General features: G+C 35.8%; 1 protein-coding gene and 1 long non-coding RNA gene across 4 annotated transcripts in view; both read right to left on the reverse strand.

The window, feature by feature from the left end:
• The window catches only part of LOC105338732 (uncharacterized), a 20,834-nt gene extending 6,715 nt beyond the window's left edge, over positions 1-14,119 (reverse strand). The window contains exons 1-10 of one of the 3 annotated variants that reach the window (XM_066080058.1): positions 13,975-14,113; positions 12,795-12,929; positions 11,838-12,060; positions 10,766-11,062; positions 10,236-10,454; positions 4,911-6,578; positions 3,292-3,530; positions 2,401-2,637; positions 1,439-1,635; positions 925-1,140 (exon numbers count right to left, since the gene is read on the reverse strand). In XM_066080058.1, coding sequence (XP_065936130.1) covers positions 925-1,140; positions 1,439-1,635; positions 2,401-2,637; positions 3,292-3,530; positions 4,911-6,578; positions 10,236-10,454; positions 10,766-11,062; positions 11,838-12,057 — 3,293 coding nt within the window. In that variant the 5' untranslated portion in view covers positions 12,058-12,060; positions 12,795-12,929; positions 13,975-14,113. Of the gene's footprint in view, positions 1-924; positions 1,141-1,438; positions 1,636-2,400; positions 2,638-3,291; positions 3,531-4,910; positions 6,579-10,235; positions 10,455-10,765; positions 11,063-11,837; positions 12,061-12,794; positions 12,930-13,974 lie in introns of all 3 variants that reach the window. The other 2 variants (XM_011443963.4, XM_011443962.4) reach the window with 2 other exon arrangements.
• A 6,367-nt stretch (positions 14,120-20,486) lies between these two features.
• Positions 20,487-26,007, reverse strand: LOC117683536 (uncharacterized). The gene is made up of 2 exons (XR_010712301.1): positions 25,671-26,007; positions 20,487-22,362 (listed from the first exon to the last, which is right to left on the reverse strand). It is a non-coding gene; the product is annotated as an uncharacterized lncRNA (long non-coding RNA).
• Between the last annotated feature and the right edge of the window lie 213 nt (positions 26,008-26,220).

Raw genomic sequence — 26,220 nt, forward strand, 5'->3', positions numbered from 1 at the left:
TCATAATGTGATTGGTCATTCCTCCTTGCCAATTAAGGTTCTGCATATGTTAATTATATAAAAGTGGAATGCTACCAACATTGTATATTACAAATCATTGACCTATTTTCACTCTTGCCATAATTTTCTGCAGACGAATTTAAGACTAGGTGAAACCACTGAATTGTAAAGAGACAGAGTTATCTTTTTGAACACGGTTGCCTCTGGGCAAATTCTAGACGGGGTGAAACTGTTTACAGGAATAGAAGGGCGAAAATAACATGGGACGAAAATAACCTTGTATACCGTGTACAAGGGCTGTCCAAAAAGTTCGTGGACAATCATACTTTTGTCATTTTAAATGAATTCATATATACATATTGCATATTGAATTGTTTGTCATAAAATTTTTGAATGCCTTTCCTAAATTTAAACTAAAATTCTACTGTATCAAAGGGTCGTGAAATGTATGCAAAGTACAAAACTTTTTGTACAAACCTCGCATGTCTGAATATTCATAAGACATGTACATGTAATCAAAATTTAACAACTGACAAACAGAAAGTTAAATTATTATAGCATGTTACATGTTTGAATACATAGGAGCATGCAAGGAAGAATAAGCAAATACATAATGAGAATTAATGGCTGAACCAAAATTGAACCTGCAATTCTGTATTTCAAAATTTCAGTGTAGCATTCTATCATGTAAACTCAATCAACGCCAATTCAAATCCACACTAACTTCTTGAAAAATCAATATACAATATATACAATATGCAATATGCTGTATAACTTGTAATATAATATGTCTTTCTCAATCTAATTTATTACCCTTATCCCTAAATGTGTAATATTTGGCTTATAATAAGCCAAATATTACACATTTAGGGATAAGGGTAATAAATTAGATTGAGAAAGAAAACATCAGTGAACTTGACTTACATATTGAACTCCTTCCAAAGACTTAAGTTCTGAATCCGATAAATATTACTGATAGTGAAGTAGTCCTCCTTCAATGTATCAAACATGGCTCCCTTCACCTCTCTGTACTCTTTACAGGATTCATCAAGTTCTACCAACTCAAAGGGGTGGGCCAAGTCCCAAGGGGCCCAGCCCGGGGGTACAGGTCCTGTAGCCGACACTTGAATAATAGGTGGGCTGAAATATATAAAATTTATTTGTGTCAACAACAATGAACCTCAAGCTCTAATGAAAAAATTAAAAACATTTCTAAGATACCAACAAAATGAAAATTATTTTGAAAAAATAATCCCTTTGGCGAAAAATTTGCAATACGGATATTCATTTTGCTGGAAATGCAAATGACTTCAATTGTGTTATTATCATGTTAAATAAAGTTTATATGTATCTATATGTAAAACAATGAAAAGAATGGAAAAATCTTTCAACTTTTGATAATAAAGATAAATAAAATATCATGTAAAAAGATTTTTACTATATCTTTGCTGCCACATCTGTAATGGACACAAACACAGGTCTGCGCAGGATCTTTCGTTCCTTGCCCGTGTCCAGATTGACCTGTGTCCAATCAGCCAACTCTATTTTGTACTTAAATTTGTAGTTCTCTCTGGTGAAAAGGTAGGTTTTTTGTCCCATGACATATTTTTTCTCCAATGTGTACTGGAATCTATCCTGATAAAGAAAACCACTAAAGGAGTTTAACTAGGTGACAAAAAATCTTATGAATGGACAATATCATCATTGCAAACTACGACCAATATGTATGATCCTCTCCCATCTGGTTGCTTGAGACAACAATATCTTGTAGTTCATTAAGACCATAGTCAGAGATTACATGACCTTTTGATGTAACTTCTTATAATATAAACAAAGTTTACATAAAACAGGTTGGTTACCGCTGATGAGGTAACAACCAAATGCATTTAGATTTTAAAACAGACTGAGGGTTAAATGTGATGTAACAGATGACAATGAGTATTCAGTATTACAATACTTCATGCGTTCATCAAGCAGCCAAGGGTAGGCGAGAGCTATGCAGACACCAGACCATGACGAAAGACAATGGAGCAATACAATATATGTAGATGGAAAGAAATTCCAATTAATTAATCAATGTAGATTTCTTATTTTAGGGGAGTACTTAATTCTAATTTTGTAAAATTGTTAGTGACAAACTTGTTTTTCATATTTCATATCGGTCACAACTATCAGAAAAAACAGAAGCAAGATTTTTGATTTTTTTTCAACAAAGACATGTATTAAATTCACACTGAATAACTTTCAATGAATCAGAAAGGCTCACAAATATAGCTTTAATTTGTGTTCATACTGAAGTTACCTAATAAACAGTATTAAAATTTTTTAACCTGGGAAGAAACAACCTGAGATGTCTGCCCACTCACTGAATTGCCCAACAATGCAGAAGACATAACCAACCTTGTCAAAGGGAACCCACTGTCCAACGTCGTTCCGGTAGTACCATCTCCACTGGGTGTGGAATGATCCCGTTGTTAACGGCTTTTTCTCCTTGCCAAAGGAAGCAGTTGAAAGCCTGCGGCTGCTCAACACATCGTTGGTGTTCAGTGATTCTTCTCCATGCATTATTTCATAAACCACCCCAATGTTCTCGTTGAACTTCATGTGAATTTTGTACTTCCTTTCCTCATGTTCCACCTTTTATAAATAAACAGTTTTCATACATCTATATTATTAACATCTGGAACAGTGATTCTACCTGTACATCTGTTTAGTAAATTGTTTATGATTCTGTAAAATATATTTGTATCTAAAATCAGGAGTCAGAAATTGTTCCATGGCTATAAAAGTTATTAGATAACAGTCCTGCTTATGCATAAAGAATATTAGAGCCATTTAGACAGGAGGTTGGACTATAAGTAGTTGACTTGAACAGCTATTTGACGTGGGCCTGTTTTATTTTAATGTTTGCCATTCAGTCATGGCTCTTAGAAATCAGCAAGATATTTTTAACTTAAATTCTGTGCCTTCAAAATCTGTGCATATTTTCCTCAAAAACCTGCATCATTCTTGACTTGTTTTGATGCAAGAAGTAGATAGTGCTACATCCTATGACAAGACTCTATATGTTCAAGCTAGGGCAAATTGAGAAATTAACTCATCCAACTTTTAAAGCCTTGTTTGGGCAAACTACTTTTTCTCAAACCATATTCTGCTTGATAAATATTTCTCCACATACACTGTATAATTTTCATTTGTAGTTCACAAACTATGACAAAACATGCAAACTACACTAACAAACTTTGAGATAAATATTTCAAAGCTGATCATTTCTGTGACTATGTCAGTTACCTCTGCATCCCCTATTTCCTCCAAGTTGCAGTAGCCTCGTTCCAATTTCTCATTCTCTTCGTCATTAAAGCTGACCCATGTGCCAAATATTCGGATCTGCCACAGATAGGGAAGTGGCCTGTGATGTCTGTCACATTTCTTCTCCTTACAGGATCCTGGTATCAAACTTGGACAAATGTCTTTTTTGTCAGCATCTCTTTCTAGAACACTAGTATTTGTACTGACTTTTTCGGTAATTTCTGAATAAAAAAAAAAAAATACAAACTTTTTCATTAAAAAAAAAAAACTTTACATTTACTTATTTCATTTCATTACATACATAATCATCCTATTGACATATTAGCATAGTAAAACTTGATTTCATTATGTTTAAATTATTCATCTATGGGGTATGTTAGATCCAATAAAAAAACTTGAAATTCTTGTTTGTACTAAAGGTAGAAAACAGAACCACATAATGGCCACAACCTCTGACCTTGTTGGATATGAAATATTATATTGCTATAGGCACAATTTATGATGTAGCTAATGTACCTTACTTTTCCCTGCATGTTTGGAATTTTAGAGACTGAGTCACTCAGGTGACCATATTGCTATAAGTTTTTGTCTGTCGGTGTTAGTTGTACGTCGGTCTTAAAGTTTTGAACATTTTTAGCTTCTCCTCTGGAACCACTGAACCAATTTCTACCAAATTTGGCATACAGCATTTATCGGTGAAGGGGAGTGAAACTGTGAATGTCATGGCCCAATGCCCCCTTGGGGGCTGAGGGGTGGGGGTAAGACAATCAAAATTAGTGCAATCTTTAAAAGATCTTCTTTACTCCCAGACCTCAAGCAGTCAAACTGTTGGCATGGTTGTAATAAGCATTGATATCGCTACCAAAATTGTGAAATTCATGGCCCCTGTGTCAGGGGTTCTGGTGTTAGGGTAAGGTTCTAAAGATTATATTGAAAAAATGCATAAATTCTTTAATAATCTTCTCCTCTGCTCCGCTCCTGGGTATTAAGCTGAACCTAGTACATTTACTTAGTTATGATGAGTAAGAGTGCCTCCTCCAAATTGTGAAGTTTATGGCCCCTGGGCCAGAGGTTTTGGTGTTTGATCTGGGCTCTAGATAAATGCAGTAATTCTTTTAAAAATCTTCTTCTCTGCTCCTGGGTATTAATCAGATGAATAAGTACATAGTAATGATGGGGAAGAGTGCCTATATATTCAAAAATTAAGAATCTCATGGCCCCTGGGTGAGGAGTTCTTCTGTTATGGCAGGGCTCTAATGATTATATAGGGTAGGGGGTGAAGTTTCAACCGATAATTTTTTGGTACTTATTGTTTGTTCAATTATGTCACTGTATGCATGTATGCTATGTTACAATTTTTCAATATTTTTTTTTAGAATTAAGAAAGTTTATTGGATAAAACAATCCTGGAATATTAAAAATGATTTCATTAGCCCTGTAGTTAGAATGCACATGAATATACATTGCAAAAGCCTTACTGCAGTTACTCAGGTGACTGATAAGGACGATGGGCCTCTCATTAACACTAAGAAATGCCCCCAAACCTCTGATAGTTGTCCTTTTTTATTATCCATATGTTATTTCACTAAACATGTACTTACCTATCGGCTCTGATTCCTCTTCATTAGTGTTCCATCTGTTTTTCCTATCCAGTCTTTTCTTAGGAAGAGTCTCTGCTTTAGGTTCTGAATCCACAAACTTTGGATAGTGATACACCTCTCCAACTACATCCTTATCCCCTTCTGCATTATCTTCTTCATCATCATAATCATCATCATCGTCATCATCATCAGTATCCTCATCATACTCATTTTCTTCAAAATCTTCATCGTCCATACTTCCAACACTTTCTGCTGGATCTATTGTGGATTCAGTAGTATCACCAGGGATTTTTTTGGTACGTGGTTTCATGGGCTTGTTAATGAGAAATTTCAGCAAAGCCATTTTTTCAACTGGCCACTTCTCCATTCTATAGACAGACAGAACCCACAAGTTGTGTGGAGTACCTAGATCATGTCCCCTTGAGCAGTCAGAATCTTCACATTTGTCACGTAGAAAGTTGTAACAAATGTGAAGATATGGACAATCCTCTTTATGGCATTTTCCTTTTGGGCAAACTTGAGGGTACCTACACAGTATTATGGTTTTTATCTCTGCATCCTTAAAAGGATTAAGACCCAACTTTGCTTTGAGTTCTCGGTTTGGCCCCTTTGTAAATGTATGGCCTTTTCTGCATTTAAATCCACGTTTACACCATCCGTTTAAGAAAAAGTTGCAAACATGGAAGTGATTGCATTCCTTGCGATTACATTTCTTATTTCCTCCAAACCCCATGTTATCAACACACACAGTGGCATCCCTAAGATAGGGTCCTATGACAACAGGCCTACCATTTCGTTTAAAAACTGACAACCTATTCTTGGGTGTCTTGACCCAGTCATCGAAATCAGCAGGCAAAGGAGAAAACTCCTCCTTAAATTTCTGTATGCTAGCACACCCTCCTAATGTTTTCACAAGATATCTGAAGACTTTTGCTTCAGAGAAGTTCTCATCAGACTCATCACCCAGATCAAGGGCAGCTTGCTGATGTTTGTTTTCTGCCTCATCCTCATCTCCTTCCTGACCCCCACTGTTGTGCCTCTGGGAATTAGCACCCCTTCCTCCTCTACCTCTTCCCCTGCCTCCTCTTTGAATTCTTCCTCCTCTTCCTCTTCCTGATTGTGAAGTTTGACTGCACACACTTTCATTGTCAGAATCATCCCGCACATTTAAATCGTGTGTACTACCAGATGGTTGTAAACCTCCTCTACCTCTTCCCCTGCCCCTCCTGTTGGCGCCTCTTCCTCTACTTGACTGCGATACATGACTAGTGTCACTGTCATTACCAGATTCATCTTTTTCTCCATCATCCCCCGGCAGTGCCTCCCCTGCTTTGGTTCCTTTCCCTCTTCTTTTCCCTTTCCCACCTCGTCTACGACCTCCTCTTTCAGACTGGGAATCATCATTTATATTATCTTCTTTCAGGTTGCCTCTACTTCCCATATCTTTTTCTCTCTGAGGTTTCCCACCTTGGTTTTCTTGCATTGTTTTATTACCAGTTGGTGGCCTTTTACTCTTAACATTCACATCTGGAAGGGTCAACTTCTTCAAGTCTTCCATTGTGTCATTGAAGATTCTCTCCATATCTTCTCCTTCATCTTTGAGCTTTGATTTTGGTTTTGCCTTTTCTTTCTTCTCAGAAGATCCCTGATCATTTCCTGTACCTTTTTCTACAGAAGAGAATAAAATGTAAGACGTAACCATTTTAAGAAGATGTAGTATACTAGACTATACATCCTTTAATTTATATCTTCTGCAAAAAAAAATCCTGCCAATAGAAAAGATCTAAACATAGCAACTGCGAAGTATTATCTCTTGATAATTTCCAAGAATACAGAAATGCAAGTAATCAAAAAGATGCATTCTTTCCATACTGTTCACTAATGCCATTAGTATTTACTCAATTCTTTCAAAGAATTTCTGTATACTTGAAGGACATTTTCGTTATAAATAAACCACTTCAAATTTAGTTCATACCTGTTAACGAGACTCCCGCAAAACGGCCTAAAAATCTAAGATCTCCCACATCCAACCTATCCCCTGCGCGGGAGACAAATTTCTCCCGCAATCGTATTTGTCTTCCCCATACCCCCCCCCCCCCTCCCCCCAATTCTGAATCTTTACATGCAAATTTCAACATCCACTGCGGGTTTTTCTCTGATTTTGAACTCAAAAAGCTGCTGTGTAGCTTGAATGTATCAAAATCCATTCAAGTACTGTCTACCGTGATCATAGTATGACATGTTATAGCCCAGTTTACTTTTTACGATTACTTCTGGTTTTGACTTAAATCAGTTACGTATTTAGTTATGCATAGGCCTTGTAAAAAAATAAGTGAAAGCTTCAAACTTCTTGATTTTACTCAGTAACACCAAAGAAAACAATAACAGCCAGTGGTGTCACTTAACAGGTGCACAGGTAAAGCATCCAAGCCACGTGCAGTGAGTCGTGACTAATTCTGTCTGGCCAGCATGGTCGGTAAACAGGTCTAGGCAACCTCCGTTTTTGGAGGATAGCTCAATTTCAAGATGGCTGCTGATTTTTACCATATATGGAAAGTCACTTTGCATTGTGGGTGAAATTATCCTCCATTTTTGGAGGATAGCATGGGTATATTTCAAAGGCTTCGTGCATATCTTTAATGAGAAAATGCAAGCACCAGACCATATGGGAATTAAAGTTAAGGAAATAAACTAATGATTGTATGCGGCGATTTGAAATTCTATGTATAGTATTTTCACAATATGCTTTGAAAGTGTGTACTTCCTGTGTTCAGTTTTACAAATGACATAGACTATTTACATTATTCTAATTAAATCACAGGTTATTAAGTATCGTTTAAATTTAATCCCTTCACACAAAAAGACATTGTTAAATTTTATTAATCAAAATGATACCATTTATAGATATCAATTATCCTGAATATTGAAAAAAATGTGAGAGTCTTCACATAAGATATTTTTCTTTAAAATCAGCCCTGCAATTATTTAAACTTAAATATCTATTAAATATTATCAATAAATATAATTATTGATAGCTAAATAAGGTGATATTTTTATTGTATAATAATTATATTTTATTTAAGTATATAGTTAACTCCCTTTGTAAAAACAGAGTTAATTGCCCTTCATCTGAAAAGATCCACCAGGGGGCGCAAACATCTATCCTCCAATTTTGGAGGATAAAATCTATCCTCCAAAAACGGAGGTTGCCTAGACCTGGTAAAAAACAAAGTGTGTTTGGAACACTGAGTGTTTATACAAGCTACCAATAAAATGAAGCTCAAGGAAAAAGTGTAAAAGCATTTCACAAGAGTTTTTAAAGTTTATAGTACCGGTACTATAGGGGAAGATTTTGCGTAAACAACGTTTTTTCACGTGAAATGCAAATATATATTAAAAATACTGTTAGATACCTTATTTTACCATTGTAATTAATGCATTTGCAATCATTTTAAATTTTATTATTTCTATGACTACCAGTGTGCTATTACAACTTGTGTTGCTGTACAAGTTCATAAAACTATTGTTTTGCTTGCATGGTACAAAAGAAGTCAATAGTGCCACTTTTTATATTAATTAAGTCTTTCTATTGTTCAGTATTGAACCATCACTGCATGCTGACATCTAAGGTAAACACAGAAAATTTATTTTGCCTATTTTGAATTTGCAGTGAAACCCAGTTAAGAAAAATACCAGAAAATAATATTCATTAAAATTATTTTTTGCCTTATATATAGGATAGATTTTTAATTCACAAAACAATTTTAACAGGTATTTCTCCAGTATCATTTAAAAAATGATCATTTAAAAATGATCTCTGTTGTAATGTCTATAGCATCCCTGTAATTCATAGTACCGGTACTGTTAACTTTAAAAACTCTTGTGAAATGCTTTTACACTTTTTTCTTGAGCTTCATTTTATTGGTAGCTTGTATAAACACTGTGTTCCAAACACACTTTGATTTTTACCGACCCTGCTGGCCAGACAGAATTAGTCACGACTCACTGCACGTGGCTTGGATGCTTTACCTGTGCACCTGTTAAGTGACACCACTGGCTGTTATTGTTTTCTTTGGTGTTACTGAGTAAAATCAAGAAGTTTGAAGCTTTCACTTATTTTTTTACAAGGCCTATGCATAACTAAATACGTAACTGATTTAAGTCAAAACCAGAAGTAATCGTAAAAAGTAAACTGGGCTATAACATGTCATACTATGATCACGGTAGACAGTACTTGAATGGATTTTGATACATTCAAGCTACACAGCAGCTTTTTGAGTTCAAAATCAGAGAAAAGCCCGCAGTGGGTGTTGAAATTTGCATGTAAAGATTCAGAATTGGGGGGTATGGGGAAGACAAATACGATTGCGGGAGAAATTTGTCTCCCGCGCGGGAGATAGGTTGGATGTGGGAGATCTTAGATTTTTAGGCCGTTTTGCGGGAGTCTCCCGCGCAATGCGGGAGGGTTAACAGGTATGGTTTTGTACAGTATGTTTATATGTATGTTTATATTTAATATGAAGATGGCAACATTGCAGAAAAAATATATAACCCGCGTTAGCAGATCTGCAATGATTCACAACCCACATGAATCATCAAGTTCAGTTGCACGCTTATGGTTACTTGAATTTCATTGTTTCAAATTATTATCCAATAAATTGGACAATTAGTATAAGTAACCGTTCAAACTAAGTAAAAATGGGCAGTTTTTCATTTTCAATGACGTCGGACAATTTTCAATGACGTCGGAATATCCAGCGTATATCAGCTGCATCTTGTGGTATGTTAATCATATATTTACTTCTATATTTCTTTTCTACCATGATAGTGATTAGGGCAATTTATTTCAATTGCAAAATTTATATTTTATCGTATTTTTGCAATTAAACTAGCCGTAGTCATTTCTTTAACTTGTTTGTTAGTTCAAATATCTAAAATTGTTACAAAACATTTTTTTTATCTTATAAATGAACACTGGAGTAATGGTTGCTTATTTCAACGAACTTTAGTATTAACTAAATATATTAAACAAACATGCAGGATTGTATTTTGTCTAATGTATTTTTTCCTTTGTTTATAGGTCAATGCATTAAAAAGTTTAATATATCTGTTGAATAAAACAGCTGTCTTATGGATTTCCTTACTGCTCGTTTACACACATTACAATGCTACTGTACACAAATGTATTCAATATTTATCTATTACAGGATACCTGCATTGACAATGTTTTGTTTTTTAAGTTTATATTGTGAAAAATTGGCAATATCTTTATGTTGTTGCATAAGGGGGCGTTATATGACAATGCTTAACAATAAGAACTCAAACCTTCAACACAGATAATGTTGAACAAATCCCTCAAGGCAATCTCTGCTGCCTGTTTCTTAGCTTCTTTCTTTGTCTCCCCATAGCCTTCAAAAAGTCTGCCCCCTACTTCCACACTCATGCACACATAATCATTCTTGGTAGGATATTCTTGGTATATCAGCCCTGACTTCAAATCATTCAGAGCCATCACTGGATGCTTCGACACAATCTTAGCTGACCCTGTAATAGTCATAACAAGATGTGTTTGTGAAGTTCCTTGAACATTATCAGTGCTAATTTTACAAATTTAATCCTCCATATGTTTTTTCTATCTAATATGCACTTTATATACCATAACATTAAATTTTTGTTAACTACTTACAGCTTTTGACATTCAAAGCCAATTTAAACATTTAGTAAAACAAAACATGTTAATATAAATTACATTGTGAGCTAAAACATTTAGTGCTTCAAAATGATTCAGTGGACGTTTTAATCAGAAATTATCTTTCATTTAGTATTTTTAAAGACATTATAAATCCAAACCAGACCTGCTGAGGAATCGTGTCTTGGTGGCTGCGTTAGTGGTTGTTGTGGCAAAGACATCTGGTGTGGTGGCAGTGACATCAGCGGTGCTCGTACACCTGCGGCATTTGGTGGTGGATAGTTTGGGTGCATTCCATGATAAATCTGTTGTCCCACTCCCCCTGGCAGGTATGGTGGTAATGGCACATTAGTTTGGGGAACCCCCGGCTGCCAATTGGTTGGATTGCCAAGAAGAGACGTCTGAGAATTAAAGTTTTGTCCTGGGAACAAGTCTTGATGACTTCCATACCTATTTTGTTGCCCTATTCATGCAATACAAAAAATACATAATGTACCATATTAATATCAGTTCTGACCTATGACCAATTCTCACCAAGTGCCTCGCTATGTCATTTTTTTCCAAACATCAAATTTGATATGAAAAATGAAGTAATGATGCACTGAAAAGAAATGGTACTTGGCAAGAATTGGTCTTCGGCCTGTAGAAATATTTATAAAACTGAATCATAATATGAATTGAAAATAACTATTAGTATCATTAACATTTTATCATAAAGAATTCATATTAAATTTTATGAAAATTGGTACCGGGGGGTATATATTAGAACCATTTCAACTAGTGCTTGGACTTTGTGTAGTTGTGTCAAACGTAATATGACGTAGACCCGTCTATTTCATTGTAGCCCACTCAGCCATGGCTCTTTGAAATCAACACGATTTGTCTGGCGTTTGAGCTAAGACTACGCAACTGGTGTATATTTCGTTTGAAACCAGCATCATTTTTTACTTGTTTTGATGCAAAAAATAGATAGTTACGATCTACTGAACGTCCAAGGTCTTGTTAAAATGGTTCTAATAGGTAGATATAAATGTGCCCTGTTGTTATAAACTGGCTACAGTTAATCCCATATTATTGGATGCTGCATGTTCACAGGATTTTGTTGACTTGGACCATATTTTAAAAAATACAATGAATTCAAGCGTTTTATACAAAGAGGACTCATACAGTATATTTCCTACAGAAACCTCTAAACCTATTGGAGAGAGATGTACCACTTTGGAGACCCCGTTGTCTACCTGAATGCCCTCTTGGGTTATCATGCCCTCCTCCTCTGGGGGTCTGACTTCCACCTTGTGGTCCCCCTCGGCTACCTTGCGGTCCTCCTTTGCCACCTTGCGGCCCTCCTCTGACATTTCCTCCTCTCCCAGACTGGCCTCCCCGACCCTCTCCCTGGGACCCTCCCCTGGGCTTTCCCCGACCACCACCCCTACCACCTCTTCCTTTGCTGTCACTCATATTCTAAAAAGGAAAAAACAACTTTGGTTTTAATTGTAATTCAAATTAAAAAAAAAACACATTAAAATACCATCAGTATATAAATGACTCAGATATAAAATATAGATAATCTGGTGGCTGTACTCAATATTTTTTGCAAAATAGTCAATGATTTTTTATTAACCAATTTCATCACAGTTCTCTGAATTTAGGGCTGGAATAAAACTCACAGTTTTTATCACTGCTTACTTGTCAACCAAAATTTAAATAGCTCAAATAATAAGTCAATTAATGAACCTGAATCTCTGACTGTCAATTTAAACCAACTTTTTTTTTATAGCTGTTCAAAGATTTATCAGAGATTGTGGTAGATTCTTGAAATTTCAGTCTTATTGCTTGGACCAAATTCAAACAGAACTGTTTATAAATACATGTACGTTTGTTCAATAATTTAACCACTTTAGTAATATCCATTTCTATGTACTTTGAAATTCCATTCTAAACTACTTCACAGTTGTAAATATACTTGGTAAGAACCTCGTAAGTTGTTAGAACTTGTGTTCGAACCATTTGTATATATGTTTATGCAAAACCAAATCAATCAATCAGTTTTTGCTAATTTTAATTTGCTAATTTTGAATTTCCAATCATTTCATATTCACAGTAATCCATACAAAACTATATTAATAATTGTGTATTTACTAAAAGTTTTGCCTATTTATCTGAAAATATTTTTTGTAAACAGATTAAATGCATACTGAAAAAAGGGATGTATGGAAAGACTTATAGCCCTAGGGCAAGTGCTCTTCACAAAGCCCAGGAAGCCCAAATTGACAGTTTACCGATACTAGTCCCAGACCATCAGAACATCAGACAATCAATTATTTCGAACCCTGTAATATAAAAAATTATAACCATAAGAATTTTTTTTACATGTTTCAATTCCTCTGATTGAGCTGAGATACGTAAACATTTTAACGTATGACTTCACAGTGATCTCACGCTATATTTCCTGCGATAAGTTAAGAGGTGGATCAAACATCTGTAATGCATGTACTAGCAATTTGTTTTTTTTGGATAGAGAGATTATATATATACTAGCAAGAGCCATACTTCACTGTCATATCGATCCAATTTAAGCTAATTTTGCATGCATGTACAATAAGTATAAGTAGGGAAGACTTAAAAAAATTACGGTAGTTATTTTGAACTAGAAAAAAAAGAATAAAGAGAAAAAAATAAACAGGTAAAAAATCTACAGATATTGCATACAGTCAAACCATTAAATTGGAAAATGGAAAATTACACACCTACAAACAGGGACTGCGGGCATGGATATTTGTAATTAGAATGCAAAAATAAACAAATTTTAAAAAAAATTATGAATTACCAGGAAAAAAAATAAAATTCAGATAACAACAAGACACAAAAAAATAATACTGTATTAATCGTTAACAATTTTGACCAAATTAAACACAAACTACGTTTACAGATTGATCAATTCTCTCCAAAAGTAAAGAACGTAAGCAAGTCTATGTATTTTGTAAGAACTTTTTTTAAACTTAGAACTTATGGTGCAATGTACATGTGTAAAATTTCTTGCTGCGCTCGCCACAACGGTAGCACCCTTGTACCATGCATAATCATAACGTACATATTACATTAAAATATACATGAACTTCGAACATCCAGAATAAGGAGGCCAGACACAGGGGCTTGTCACGAAGTTTTTTCAACCTTTTATATATACCACCTCTATACTATAAAATACATAGTGTATTTTATAGTATAGAGGTGGTATGTATAAAAGGTTGAAAAAACTTCGTGACGAGCCCCTGTGGGCCAGACGGAGGAAGTAGGAACTATAAATATTATCTCTAACGGTAACGGTATGCCACATAAATGCAAAATGACATATGGTAAAAATAACATACTTACAATATGTTACCTTTTTTCTTGATTTCATGCACGTTTTATGAGTGTCGTTTTTAAAATCGAGGAGGAGTGTTCGAGGCCAACGAGCGTTCTGATTCCATGAATTTTCATTTCTGCTTTCTTTTTCATCGGGTTGGTGTAAAAGTAGTCCGCGGAAAATATCTGGGTCATATGTCCCATCATAACATTTTTCAGATATATAGAAATAATGACAAATGTATCACGTTTAGTAGGAAAGTTTTGATATTTTTTATTTCGACAAGACTGCTATCATTTTCCCGGGAAATCGGATTCCGGTTCTCGTTCAGCCCGGCTATAGTCTGTCCCAAGTTATTGCTTCCATCAATTTTTGACGATTTTTAATAAAAATACACTGAAAGGGAATATATCCCAGATATCTTCATTGAACAATTATCCCTTTTCACTCATAAAATTTCACAGGAATAAAAACAATTTTCTTACGGAGATATATAATGGGAAATGTTTACATTTTTTCTCCGTTCGGAATACACTCGGAATACGTACATCGCGCAATTTTTTAACGTTATCATTCGGGCTTTTTAATGGCTGATGCAATGCAAAATCTCCGTAGACTTTCAATTTTGGGATTTGTATTGAAACCTGAAGCGGTAGAGGGGGCGTTTCAAAACAGATAATCTGGACTTATTTCATATTAGTGGATGAACGTAGTTTGAGCACAAAGGTATTTACTATCAAGCAAAAAGTGGTGGAAGCAAAAACTCGGGACAGAGTATAATAGCATCCCCGAGTACCAAAACACCGTCACATCCCGGGTTTCTCTGTTATTTATTTTTTTGTTTTTTTGGTCATTTCCAATCACTTTATATAACCTGAAACATTATGATTTATAAAATTATTAACCAAAATATTTTTTATTACTTTTGAAATAAGCCAGGGACGTACAAACATATTATTGCAGTATAAATAAACAAGACGGAAACGTCTTTCAACATCAACCCAGGTTCATTCTTTTCAGTTTGCCTCTGAATTACAAAATAACAAAAATAACGAAGATTTACAAATTTATTAAGCAAAATCAAATATGGAACATAAATAACATTGTTTAATTCCGTTTATAACCTAAGGAGGAGAAATGAAAATTTACCTTAATGAATGCCGAAAAAGAGGAGAGGGGGAGAGCTTGGTCCGTAGACCAACAAGAGGGTCTCCCGAATGCCCGATGACGGTCGTATTTATACACTTACAGACAATAGAATTTAAATAACAATAAACAGGGCATCAATAGTCTTAAATAAGATATAAACAGAGTATAAATTTTCGGAATCAAACATATACAAATACATATAGATAAACCACATTATGTATTTACGTCCCTGAATAAGCCTACTGAATACGACGTTTATCAAACGTGCTTATCACACCCCTGCGAATGTGTTCGGAATGTTTTCTTTATCGTTGCTTAGCCTGGTTCCCGAGGCCTTCCGAAGTGCAATTCGGAAGGCCTCGAGAACCTGGCTTTATCGTTGCTAAGTACATGTATGTAATAAATCAAGAGGTGCTCGAATGAAAGTTTACGAGACTTCACCGAGATTTGTTCAGTTCCTGTGAAATTTCGAGCGGAAGTATAAGTGTTTGGATAATATTCTCAAAATACGTAAATACTGGTCATTTTTCATATCATATCCTATACTTTGATTTATGTTAAAACATGAAATCTATTAAGATATAGGCCTATGTCGTATTTCATCATCTAGAGGTTATTTAAACTAAACGATGATATTCAGAACAGAGTTATCGATCGTGTTCAACCTCTCTACACGTGGTTGAAAGTATAAACATTTGGTTGCTTACATGTAATGAAATCATAGCCATGTTTGACGCTTTTGGCGTGCAATACCATGGTTTAGAAAAAGAATGGGTGTCTGTTTTGTATATACACTTACTATATCGAGCTATTTCAAGGAAAATTCTGCATAAAATATTATAGTTTGTTTCACTATTGATGCTATTACTAGGTCAGGTGTGGATCAAAAAATAATCCTAAAAGGGAGACCGCTACTAAGCATGTTAATTGTTGCAAGAGCAGAAAAAACTTAAATATTTTCTATTGTCACATTTATTTCTAGAACTCATTTTATCCACCAAATAATGGAGACAAAGTTTAAAATCAATAAACGTCTAGATTTTATATTTGACTACAAGTACCTAGATTCTAGGAAATAGACTATAAACACGAGGCATGAATTTTACTGCGAAATTGAAAGGGTCAAATAAAACCACTTGGTCTAAATTTAAATGACAATAACATTCGCAGGGGTGTATCATATCTAATGAACCCAACTCCGTCACCCACATGCTCTATGCATAGGCGTCGGAAGCAAATTGATAGGGGGGGGGGGGCTAAACACCCCCACTCCCCACCCCCAAAAAATCCTACGCTTCTTCATATTGACAATTGAGATTTTCAAAGTGTGACTACAAATTAGACATGGTAATAACTGTTTAAACTCACAAGTAAAAGAAAATGATTCAAATCTCAAGCAGCGAACACAATTCAGCTAAGACATGATATGGGTAAATAATGCCTATGCCAATGGCTTACCAATACGAATGAAAAACGGTAAACCTCAGTCACCATTTGACTTAACGGTAAGTTGTATATAATGAAAATAAAACTAGTACTAATGAGTGAGCTGCGGGAATTGGCTATTGCATGACAGAGAGCAGTGCAATAAATAAAGATTATCCGTTTTAGGAAATTCTGATGAAGTTAGAATCTCCCAAAAACGGATAGTCTGTGTTCATTCTTTTCAACAAATTCATTTGCAACATCTTGAAGATCCAGTTTCTCTTTCTCTTTTTGATATACGTGAAGGATCATCAGGTTGTTCAGTCTAACTTGAGACATAGTTGATCGCAGATACGATTTAATGCGGCGCAATGTGCTGAACATTCTTTCGCTGGTAGCATTTGTTGCTGGAATTACAAGGAGAAGTTCAATCAAAACTGCAATTTCGCTGTACAGAAGTATGCCTTCTGTTTTGATGAATTCAGCTATTGTCTGAATGGAAGGAGTAATGTCTTTGGAGAAATTGCATTTCAGTGTTTGAAATTGAACTCAAATATTTTGCATTGATATCTGTATCGTAAAAAATTGTGACCAACTCAAATTCCTTTTCACAATTTTCGCCTTTGGCCCCCTTTAACAATAACAATTCCAACTGCATATACTTGGCATATCCTGGTTGATCAAAGCGATTTTTAATGCCATTCACAAGTAAATCAAATATTTAACTCTGTACAAATCTTCGCATGTGTCGTGGTGATACAGAGATCCTTCGTCAATTTTTTTCGGAGGTCGTCTTTGACGAGGCATGCAGGGACCATCAATATCAAACTCTTTTTGGCTTCCTCATAGAATAAGAGAAAGACTTCATCTGTTCTAAGAGACTCCAAAGTTTTCACCGTGCTGAGAGCCATTTTGTCTGAAGCTAGGGCTTTGCTGAGAATATCGCTATGACGGAGCAACTGTTCACCCAACAGACAACCGAAGAGGAAGTCAAATTTGTTCATATAGGTCATAACCCCTCTTATTCTGCATTTCATTTATGAAACTTTGACATACTCCATTGATTCCTCCCATACGCCTAATAATACTTTGTAGTTCAGTATTACAATCTGAAGAGCATCTGCTCTAACTGTCCACCTTGTTGAACACAACACTCTAATTCCAGGTGAGGAAGTTTCTAAATTCTGAGATTCTTTCAAGTTTCTAAAAATCGCTTGTCTTCTTGGCGACTCCTTGATCGATTTTGTTATTTCACGGGTTAAATCAAGGGCATCTCTCAAAACTGTAGATGATTTAACAGCATCAGAGCATGCCAAGTTTAAAGCATAGCCATAACAATGTGTATAAACAGCTCTGCCCTCTTTCTCTGAAAATTGCTTTGCAACTCCATTTTTCAGTGTCCAGTTTTTTTGCTCTTTGGGCGTTGAAGTATTACTTGGACTACCAGTATCTTCAAGTTTTGACTTTTGACAATTTGAGTACGAATCCTGACGTCATAAGGTTCTAAAGTGATGTCATAATGCTAAAAAAGGGTGATATTTGTATGGATTCCAGAATATACATAGTCTCCACGTGACTGCTGTAAGCCAATGATTTTCTTACAATTTAGCAGGAGGTAAATAATATATTTATATATAACTATGGGTCGCAGGACCATCTTGTGAGACGCATAGGATCAGCAATTTATTGGATTTATTATTAAAACCGTACGTATCCAAAGTTAAAAGCTATATTAGAGATACCGTTGATATTTTAATTTCCATTCCTGAGAACGTTCAACCAATGCCATTCTATACTCTGTCCCAAGATATTTTGGATTCACGATGATAATGTGTCAATGAAATTAATTTGGAAAATATCCCTTCCAACTATTTCAATTGCACTTCTTTCACAGGTAAGTGTATTTTTATTAAAAATCGTCCAAATGTGCAGCATAAATATCTTGGGACAGACTATAGTATCATTTAATGTGACCAACCTATTCTAACATCCCACATGAACTCGGACTATAGTCTGTCCCAAGTTATTGCTTCCATCGCTTTTTGATGATTTTTAATAAAATTACACATACCTGGGAAAGAAATAGAGTTGAAATCGTTAAAAGGAAATATATCCAAGATATCTTCATTGAACAATTATCCCTTTCCACTCGGAAAAATTCACAGGAACGAAAACAGATTCCTTACGGAGATTTATAATGGGGAATGTTTACATCTTTTCTCCATTCGGAATACACTCGGAATACATCGCACAATTTTTTAACGTTATCATCCGGGCTTATTAATGGCTGTTGCAATGCAAAATCTCCGTAGACTTTCAATTTCGGGATGTGTATTGAAACCTAAAGTGGTAACACATAACCCGAAAAATCAAGAGTTTTACCAGATTATAAAAGGCAACCTTCCACTTTTAGAACGTAATAAAAAATGAATGAAGTCTTAAACAAATTTCAAATCATTAAAAGTAAGCGACAAAGTCCGTCTCTGAAAAAGATTTTAACTCGTGCCAAATTTGAAAATATCGAAGAAATTATATGTAAAATGGTATTTACTACCTGAAGCTACCCTTATACGTCGACGTACATTGTAGGTTACGAATTCTTACGTGTACGATTTATTTGTACGCATGCGCAATAATTAGTTTCACTTCATAAAAAGTGCGCGAATTTTTTTGTTTATCGTCTGCCGCACTAAAACTAAAGAGAAGCCGAGGAAGGCCAATTTTAACGATGTGGAGGTGGAAGTATTAGTGGACGCGGTGGGAACTATCTACAAACATTTGTATGGAAAGTTCTCACCGTGTCTGACCAACAACATGAAGATGATGGCATGGGAGTCAGTGACAGAGAAGTAGGTCGATTTTATAAACGGAGATCATGAAGATAATCATGAATACTATAGATCAAAATATCATTTTACTGTTTATGTAGTAATGTGTTAGCCCATCATTTATGGATTTTTCATTAATAAGACCATATTTGATTATTTATCATTGAGGTTTTTTTTTATGGTTTTGTGCATTGTGGTTTTTTAATTTAACAGTTATTGTAATCACAATTCAGAATATCAGCTGACAATAAACACATATACAGTACTTACACATTGAATTTCTGAATCATTATAGGTTTCTTAAAAAGAAAATGACGGTGGTTACGTTTGAATTTTAAACAGATTAATGTCATTTCGCGGATTGAAAAGCGTTTAAATATTTAAGAAATGAACTCAATGTCTACCCAAGTTACATGGGCGTCGGAAGCAAATTGAAAGTGGGGGGGCTAGACTAATCCTAGAAATATTGAGAAAAAAGTAATTCCCAAAATCATGAAAATCCTAATCCGTGGGGGGGGGGGGGGGGGGGGGGGGGGGGGGGGAGTATACCTATACTTCAAAAAAAAAAAATTCTTACCCAAATTTTTTTCCTAAAATCATGAAATTTCTAATCCGTGGGGGGGGGGGGGGGGGGGGGGGGCTAGTATGCTTCTGAATCTAACTTCTCAATCTTTCAAGATACATTTAGGAACAATAATCTTTCCTGCGAGAAAAAGTGGGGGGGCTGAACCCTCTATCATGCTATGTTTCTAATGGTTAGGTATAACTTTGCAAAATAAGTGGGGGGGCTAAGCCCCCCCTAGCCCCCCCGGTTCCGACGCCTATGAGTTATACGAATATAACCTGGGTTGGGGCAATTTACGCTTTATAATCCGCGAAGCGGTTTATAAAAAAGCGTTAATTGTTCCAATCCAGGTTATACGAGTATAACTTGGGTAGATATTGAGTTCATTCCTTATAATTTAATTTTCTGTAATTTGCTGTACCAACTGAGTCCGTTTTACTTTTAATATGACATTAATCTGTTCAAAATTCAAACCCTACGTCAAGCGGATTAGTGCGTTTTTGATGTTGGTGCATTGTGACGTGCAAACCAGGTTATACAAATTATCTTGAAAGAATAAACGACTACAGTGTTGGCGGTATCTGTCATGGCTTTATTATGATTTCAATATTTCAACATGTACATATGATTCATAAGTTTTATAAAATTACAATGGATAAGCGCCGATCCTCAATATGGCATTTGGCGCTGAAATTTAGTCATTATATATGATGATAACAAGGAGCCATGTATTGCTGGCAACCCTGGACGGTGAACAGAAGTTGCCAGCGATGGCTTGTTGCAAAATTCTGCAGTCTGGCCGACCAGCTTGATGTTCAGCAGGACCAAAGTAAAGCCATGACGTTGATTGGATTATAACTGTAACGAACAATAAAAAGAAAGCAGAAGAAGAGAAACAAATGAGGCAAGGTTATCAAGACAGTATAATTAATGATGAAGGGAAAATAATTTATAACTATTCTTCAATGGACTAAAAAAAAACCTATTTTACTATGTTTATCCTTTACTAATAATGATAATGGTGTGGGTGGGAGGGTGTTCGATATCGGCAGCGTCTAACGGATCGATAATTGCACGCGCAATAATGACGTCATTACATTATTGACATTTAAGTACCCGCGCCTATTGATTTAGAGTTATCGCGCTTGGATAAAATATTGGTTACTAAAATTATTAGAGTTATGCCGCTTGATTTATTCTTCTTCGATAAATGGCATTTACCGTATATAGCGATAAATGTAATTATCTTGAAAGAATAAACGACTACAGTGTTAGCGGTATCTGTCATGGCTTTATTATGATTTCAATATTTCAACATGTACATATGATTCATAAGTTTTATAAAATTACAATGGATAAGCGCCGATCCTCAATATGGCATTTGGCGCTGAATTTAGATATGATGATAACAAGGAGCCATGTATTGCTGGCAACCCTGGACGGTGAACAGAAGTTGCCAGCGATGGCTTGTTGCAAAATTCTGCCAAGTGGATTGCGGGACGCGAGGCACGGGTACCGCAATCCATCCGCCAATCAAAAGGCGGTGATTTGGCGAACAAGACATCATGCCTTTTAATGCAACGCAATAAACAATATAATCAAATCAATTCAATTCAATACTGCAAGATAAGTAACAACAACACAAACACTTCAAGTCTTTTTCAATCAAGACGAATAGCAATAATATTTTGAATTAGCAAACCAACACATTATGAGGATGCACACTGTCTCCAATACACGTGCATATAAGTAGGGAATGGATAGAGAAGTTGAAACGGGTTGATAGGGGGCAGTAGGTTTGTTCAAAGTAAACAAAGTTTTGGACGACCATAAACAGATACCGCCGAATTAAATGCACGGGTAGACATTTTGTTTTGTTGTCAGGAACTTAACGAGGGCAGTTTTTATGGTATTTGTAAATAAGAAATTACCAAGTTTCGATAAATGAACATAATCTTGGAATAACTTCGGCTGGTTGATATCAATATCTGGATGACGTATTAGTGCCCCGTTGAGCTTTTTACAAACAAATGACCCCAAGGAGCTATTTATTCGTATTCTGGCCTGCTCTGCTGCTATGCTTGATATCATGTGCAGCCAATATTTTCGGGGAAGTATGTTTGACCATACCAGCAAAGTGTTTGACATTTTTTGGTGTAAAGAACCCATGAGTGATTTCATTTGTAACTGAAGTTTTTTAAGTGACACAAGCCCAATACTGTTACCACCGCAGTGAATGATCAATACACGAGGTGGGGTGCCATGCTCCTGAAGCAGTAGTGAGATATGATCGTCAAGTTCTTCCCATTTTAGTCCGCCCCTTCCAGACCAATTCACGGTGACATTTAAGGATTCCAGAGACAAATTTGAACCAATTGCTGACTGATTGCAGTAATCCTGGGCCCTCCTTATGATTGAAGATCCTACTATCCAGATGTGTGAAGAGCCTGTAAACTTATTTATCTTTAGTAAAGACTTTGATATTACAATACTACTGTATTAGGACGTATATAGGATTGAAAAGCATTAGAATGCCACCGACCCTTAGCTTTAATTTCCTGCTCTGGCGCCCCTTGCATGTATAAATATGTGGCTGCGCCTATTCTAAATGAATGGGACTTAAATGTTGTAACGTCAAGCCTCAAAAATGACAGTGATTTTTTCAAAACTTGGTTAAATTGATAGTAAGTTAAGGGTGAACCATCAATATGGCACAAAAATTGCAATGTATCGGTGCTTGTTGGACGTTGTTTTAAAAATGCTCGCATATTGTCAAAAAGCATTTTATTTTCGTTTGTCGAGTTAATTTGAATTGTTATACCCTTCCCTATTTGGTCTGTTTTAGTTTTATCTAATATAATGGTGATGCATGACGTTGATATGGATACGTTGTGCAAAGACAGTGCTGAATTGCAGGAATTCCCACGTGTACTGGTTATCTCACCTACCCTTAGTAAGGCAAAATATGCAAGTGTATACGCAGTGGAAAAAAGGATCTGTTCGTAATAATTACTACAAACATGTTGTAAAGAAGCTACGATTTTTTTTAACAGTGGGAAAGTTATTGGACTTCTAGTATCCTTTTTATGTTTGAGTTGCTTAAAACCGAGTAGTAGTTTTTTTACAATGAAAAATTGACATGGATCAGGAAGATTGCTTAACTTCAAGCTAAAACTAATGCCCGCTAAGTAAGTTTTGGCAGTTGAATATGATATGCTTTTAGATGATAAAAATGCTATAAAGTTGATAATTTGGTCAACAGATGGAGGCCAAATGTCTTGGATGTTATACAGCCCTCTAAATTGCATGAATAAGTCAATGCCCTTCTGATAAACAGTTTGAGTGTTTGGAGCAACTGATGCGTCGAGTAGTTTTTCTACTTCCTTTTCAAATGGTTCCAAAATTCCGATGGAATTTGGCATGGATAGTAATCCGCATATGGGGCCAGATTTCTGAACTTTTGCCACTGAAAACGAGATATAGCATCAGCTATAGTATTTGAAGGACCTGGTATGTGCACACATCTAATTTGAATGTTGAACCTGAGGAGCTGAAGCAATAGAGGTCTAAGAAGGGACATAACTCTTGATGACTTTGATGTTTTTTGATTAATTATCTGAACTACTGCGATGTTATCAATGTGCATTATAATTTTCTTAGACTGCAATTTGCTACCCCAAATTTGAATTGCCAGCGCTACTGGCACTAACTCCAGGTAGGTCAAGTCTCTACGATCTTCGGATGACCAGTCTAATGGCCATTGAAGATAGGCCCAATGTGAACAGAAAATTGCCCCGCACCCAAAAGAGCCAGAGCTGTCAGAGGATATGTGCAATGTGTCCCCATTTGACCAGTGCATATCGGGAAATAGTGTGGTACCATTAAATTCGGAAAGGAATTTTAACCAGACCTCCATATCGTCTCGTAGAGCTTTTGATATTGTAATGTAGTGATGTTTTTTGTATCCCTGCGAAAGACTGCCGTAAAATCGTCTACAAAACGCCCTACCTGCAGGTATTGCCTTCGTAACAAATGCTAGTGACCCCACTAATGATTGCATTACTTTTAATGTAACTTTCCTTCGCGTATATACATTATGTATCATTGATTTAAGGGTGTCCACCTTGTCCTTTGGAATAAATATGGTTTGGTTAATAGTATTGATACCTAGACCAAGAAACGTAATGTATGTAGAGGGGCCTTCTGTTTTTTTCTCTGACAGCGGGACCCCAAGTTCTTTACAAATTGTATCAAATGATCCCATAAGGTTTTGACATATACAAGTATTAGCTGGGCCAGCGAACAAAAAATCATCCAGGTAATGGACTAATGTGTTGTGTGTGGATTGATTTTCCACTATCCAGTGCAAAGCTGTTGAAAATTTTTCAAAAGTGGCACATGCAATAGAGCAACCGAAAGGTAAACATTTATCAATATAATACTTATTGTCAAAATAAAAGCCGAGCAATGAAAAATCTTCGGGTCGAATCGGAAGTAGTCTGAAAGCACTCGTTATGTCTTTTTTGCCTAATAAAGCCCCAGGACCAAGTTTTTGAACCATACTTATAGTAGTATCAAATGATGTATAATGTACTGAACAGAGACTGGGGTCTATAAAATCGTTAACACTGTTGCCCTGTGGTGCTGACAAATTACAAATCATGCGCCACCCCCCTTGTTTTTTAGGAACTAGACCAATAGGGCTACATCTAATATTAGAAATAGGTCTAGTGTAAAATGGACCAGCTATTCTCCCCAGTGAAATTTCTTGATAGATTTTTAATTGAAGCTCATCAGCGTGAGTTTCTGCAGATTTCATGTTTTTTGAAACGTGAAATTCTCGTGTACCAGAATAATGAATGTTGAAACCGTATTCAAACCCGTTTAGTAATTCATGAGCTGTATTTTGATCTGGATAATTAGTAAGCATTGATTTTAAGACATTAAGTTTGACCGGGGTTGGAGCCATGTCCCATAGGTCTTGCGTTGCCTGTTGACTGCCCACGGCCTTGACCTCTATAAGGGAATTGTCGCATATGGTCGAATGCGGGGGGTTTCCCTCTCTCTTGGCGAATGGGTTGGTTGTTGTTAACCCTGCAGTAAATAGAAGGGTGGTTGTTGTTGCATTTTAGACACACGTGGTGATAATTACAGTAAGGTCGGCCGCACGAACCTTTGTAATTAAATTCATAGCATTTGGCCGATTTATTCGAAAAATTTGTCATTTGCGGGCTTGTGAGGAAGGAACCTTGCGCTACGTAAAGAAGCCAAAGCTCAGCATCGATAGAACCCCAATCTACCGTGTGATTTCGAGAGCGTTTTAATCGGAACTGTATGTCATAATTTAACCAGTTCAAATTAGGCGAACGTTGGGCAGCTGTGCGAATGGTGTTCATATATTTGAGGATAGCTTGGGTGTGTTCAGGGAACTTGGTCAGATAAATGCTGCTGAACACGAGAAATGCATTTGTCCAGGTTTCAACAGAAGTAATTTTAATTTCTTTGTGTTTTGGCTGGATAACCAATTCACCATTGACAAAAGCTAATTGTTGTTGGGGTTCGTCATGAGGTTTGAGGGTTAACATTTTATGCATGTGGACAAATTCATTGTTGTAAATAGATTGTCTAACAATCTGAGTTACGTGGGTACCCAGTGCATCTGTTATACTACATAATGAATTTGGCGTGTTGAACATTTGCATGCCGTTACGCAAAGCATCGGTACAATTGTCAATATCGTTTATTGTAGGCCTACCTGATGAATGGGCTGCCATTGACGATGAAGGTCCAAGTATGAGTGGTTGATGTAACGCTGGACCACTGCCATCAGAGTGGGTATCCAAATTCAATGATTCCGTTGCCTTTGCTACTGCCTGGGGGTCAGCATCATCAGGTGTCTGGCGGTTGCTATTACTGCCTGACACTGCTTTTCTGGCGGCGGCCGGTGCACGTGTTGGCCTGGCATATGGGGATTTTGATTTCCTTTTTGACCGTAACATCATACTAAAAACGTTTGCCAATAATTATGTTAATTTTACACGTATAAATTAGGCTATTCAATCTTTTAAAATATATATATATATATATATATATATATATATATATATATATATATATATATATATATATATATATATATATATATATATATATATATATATATATATATATACATCTATATACGTCATTAATTACAAAAAAGAAGTGGTTATTGCATCAATATACCACACCGTTAATAATTTATATATTATTCATATTCTTTGTTATTTATTTGTTTGGTTTTTTGTTTTTTTGTTTTTTTTTTA

The sequence above is a fragment of the Magallana gigas genome, chromosome 3 (genome assembly GCF_963853765.1).
Source record: "Magallana gigas chromosome 3, xbMagGiga1.1, whole genome shotgun sequence".
In the NCBI taxonomy this organism is placed as follows: domain Eukaryota; kingdom Metazoa; phylum Mollusca; class Bivalvia; order Ostreida; family Ostreidae; genus Magallana; species Magallana gigas.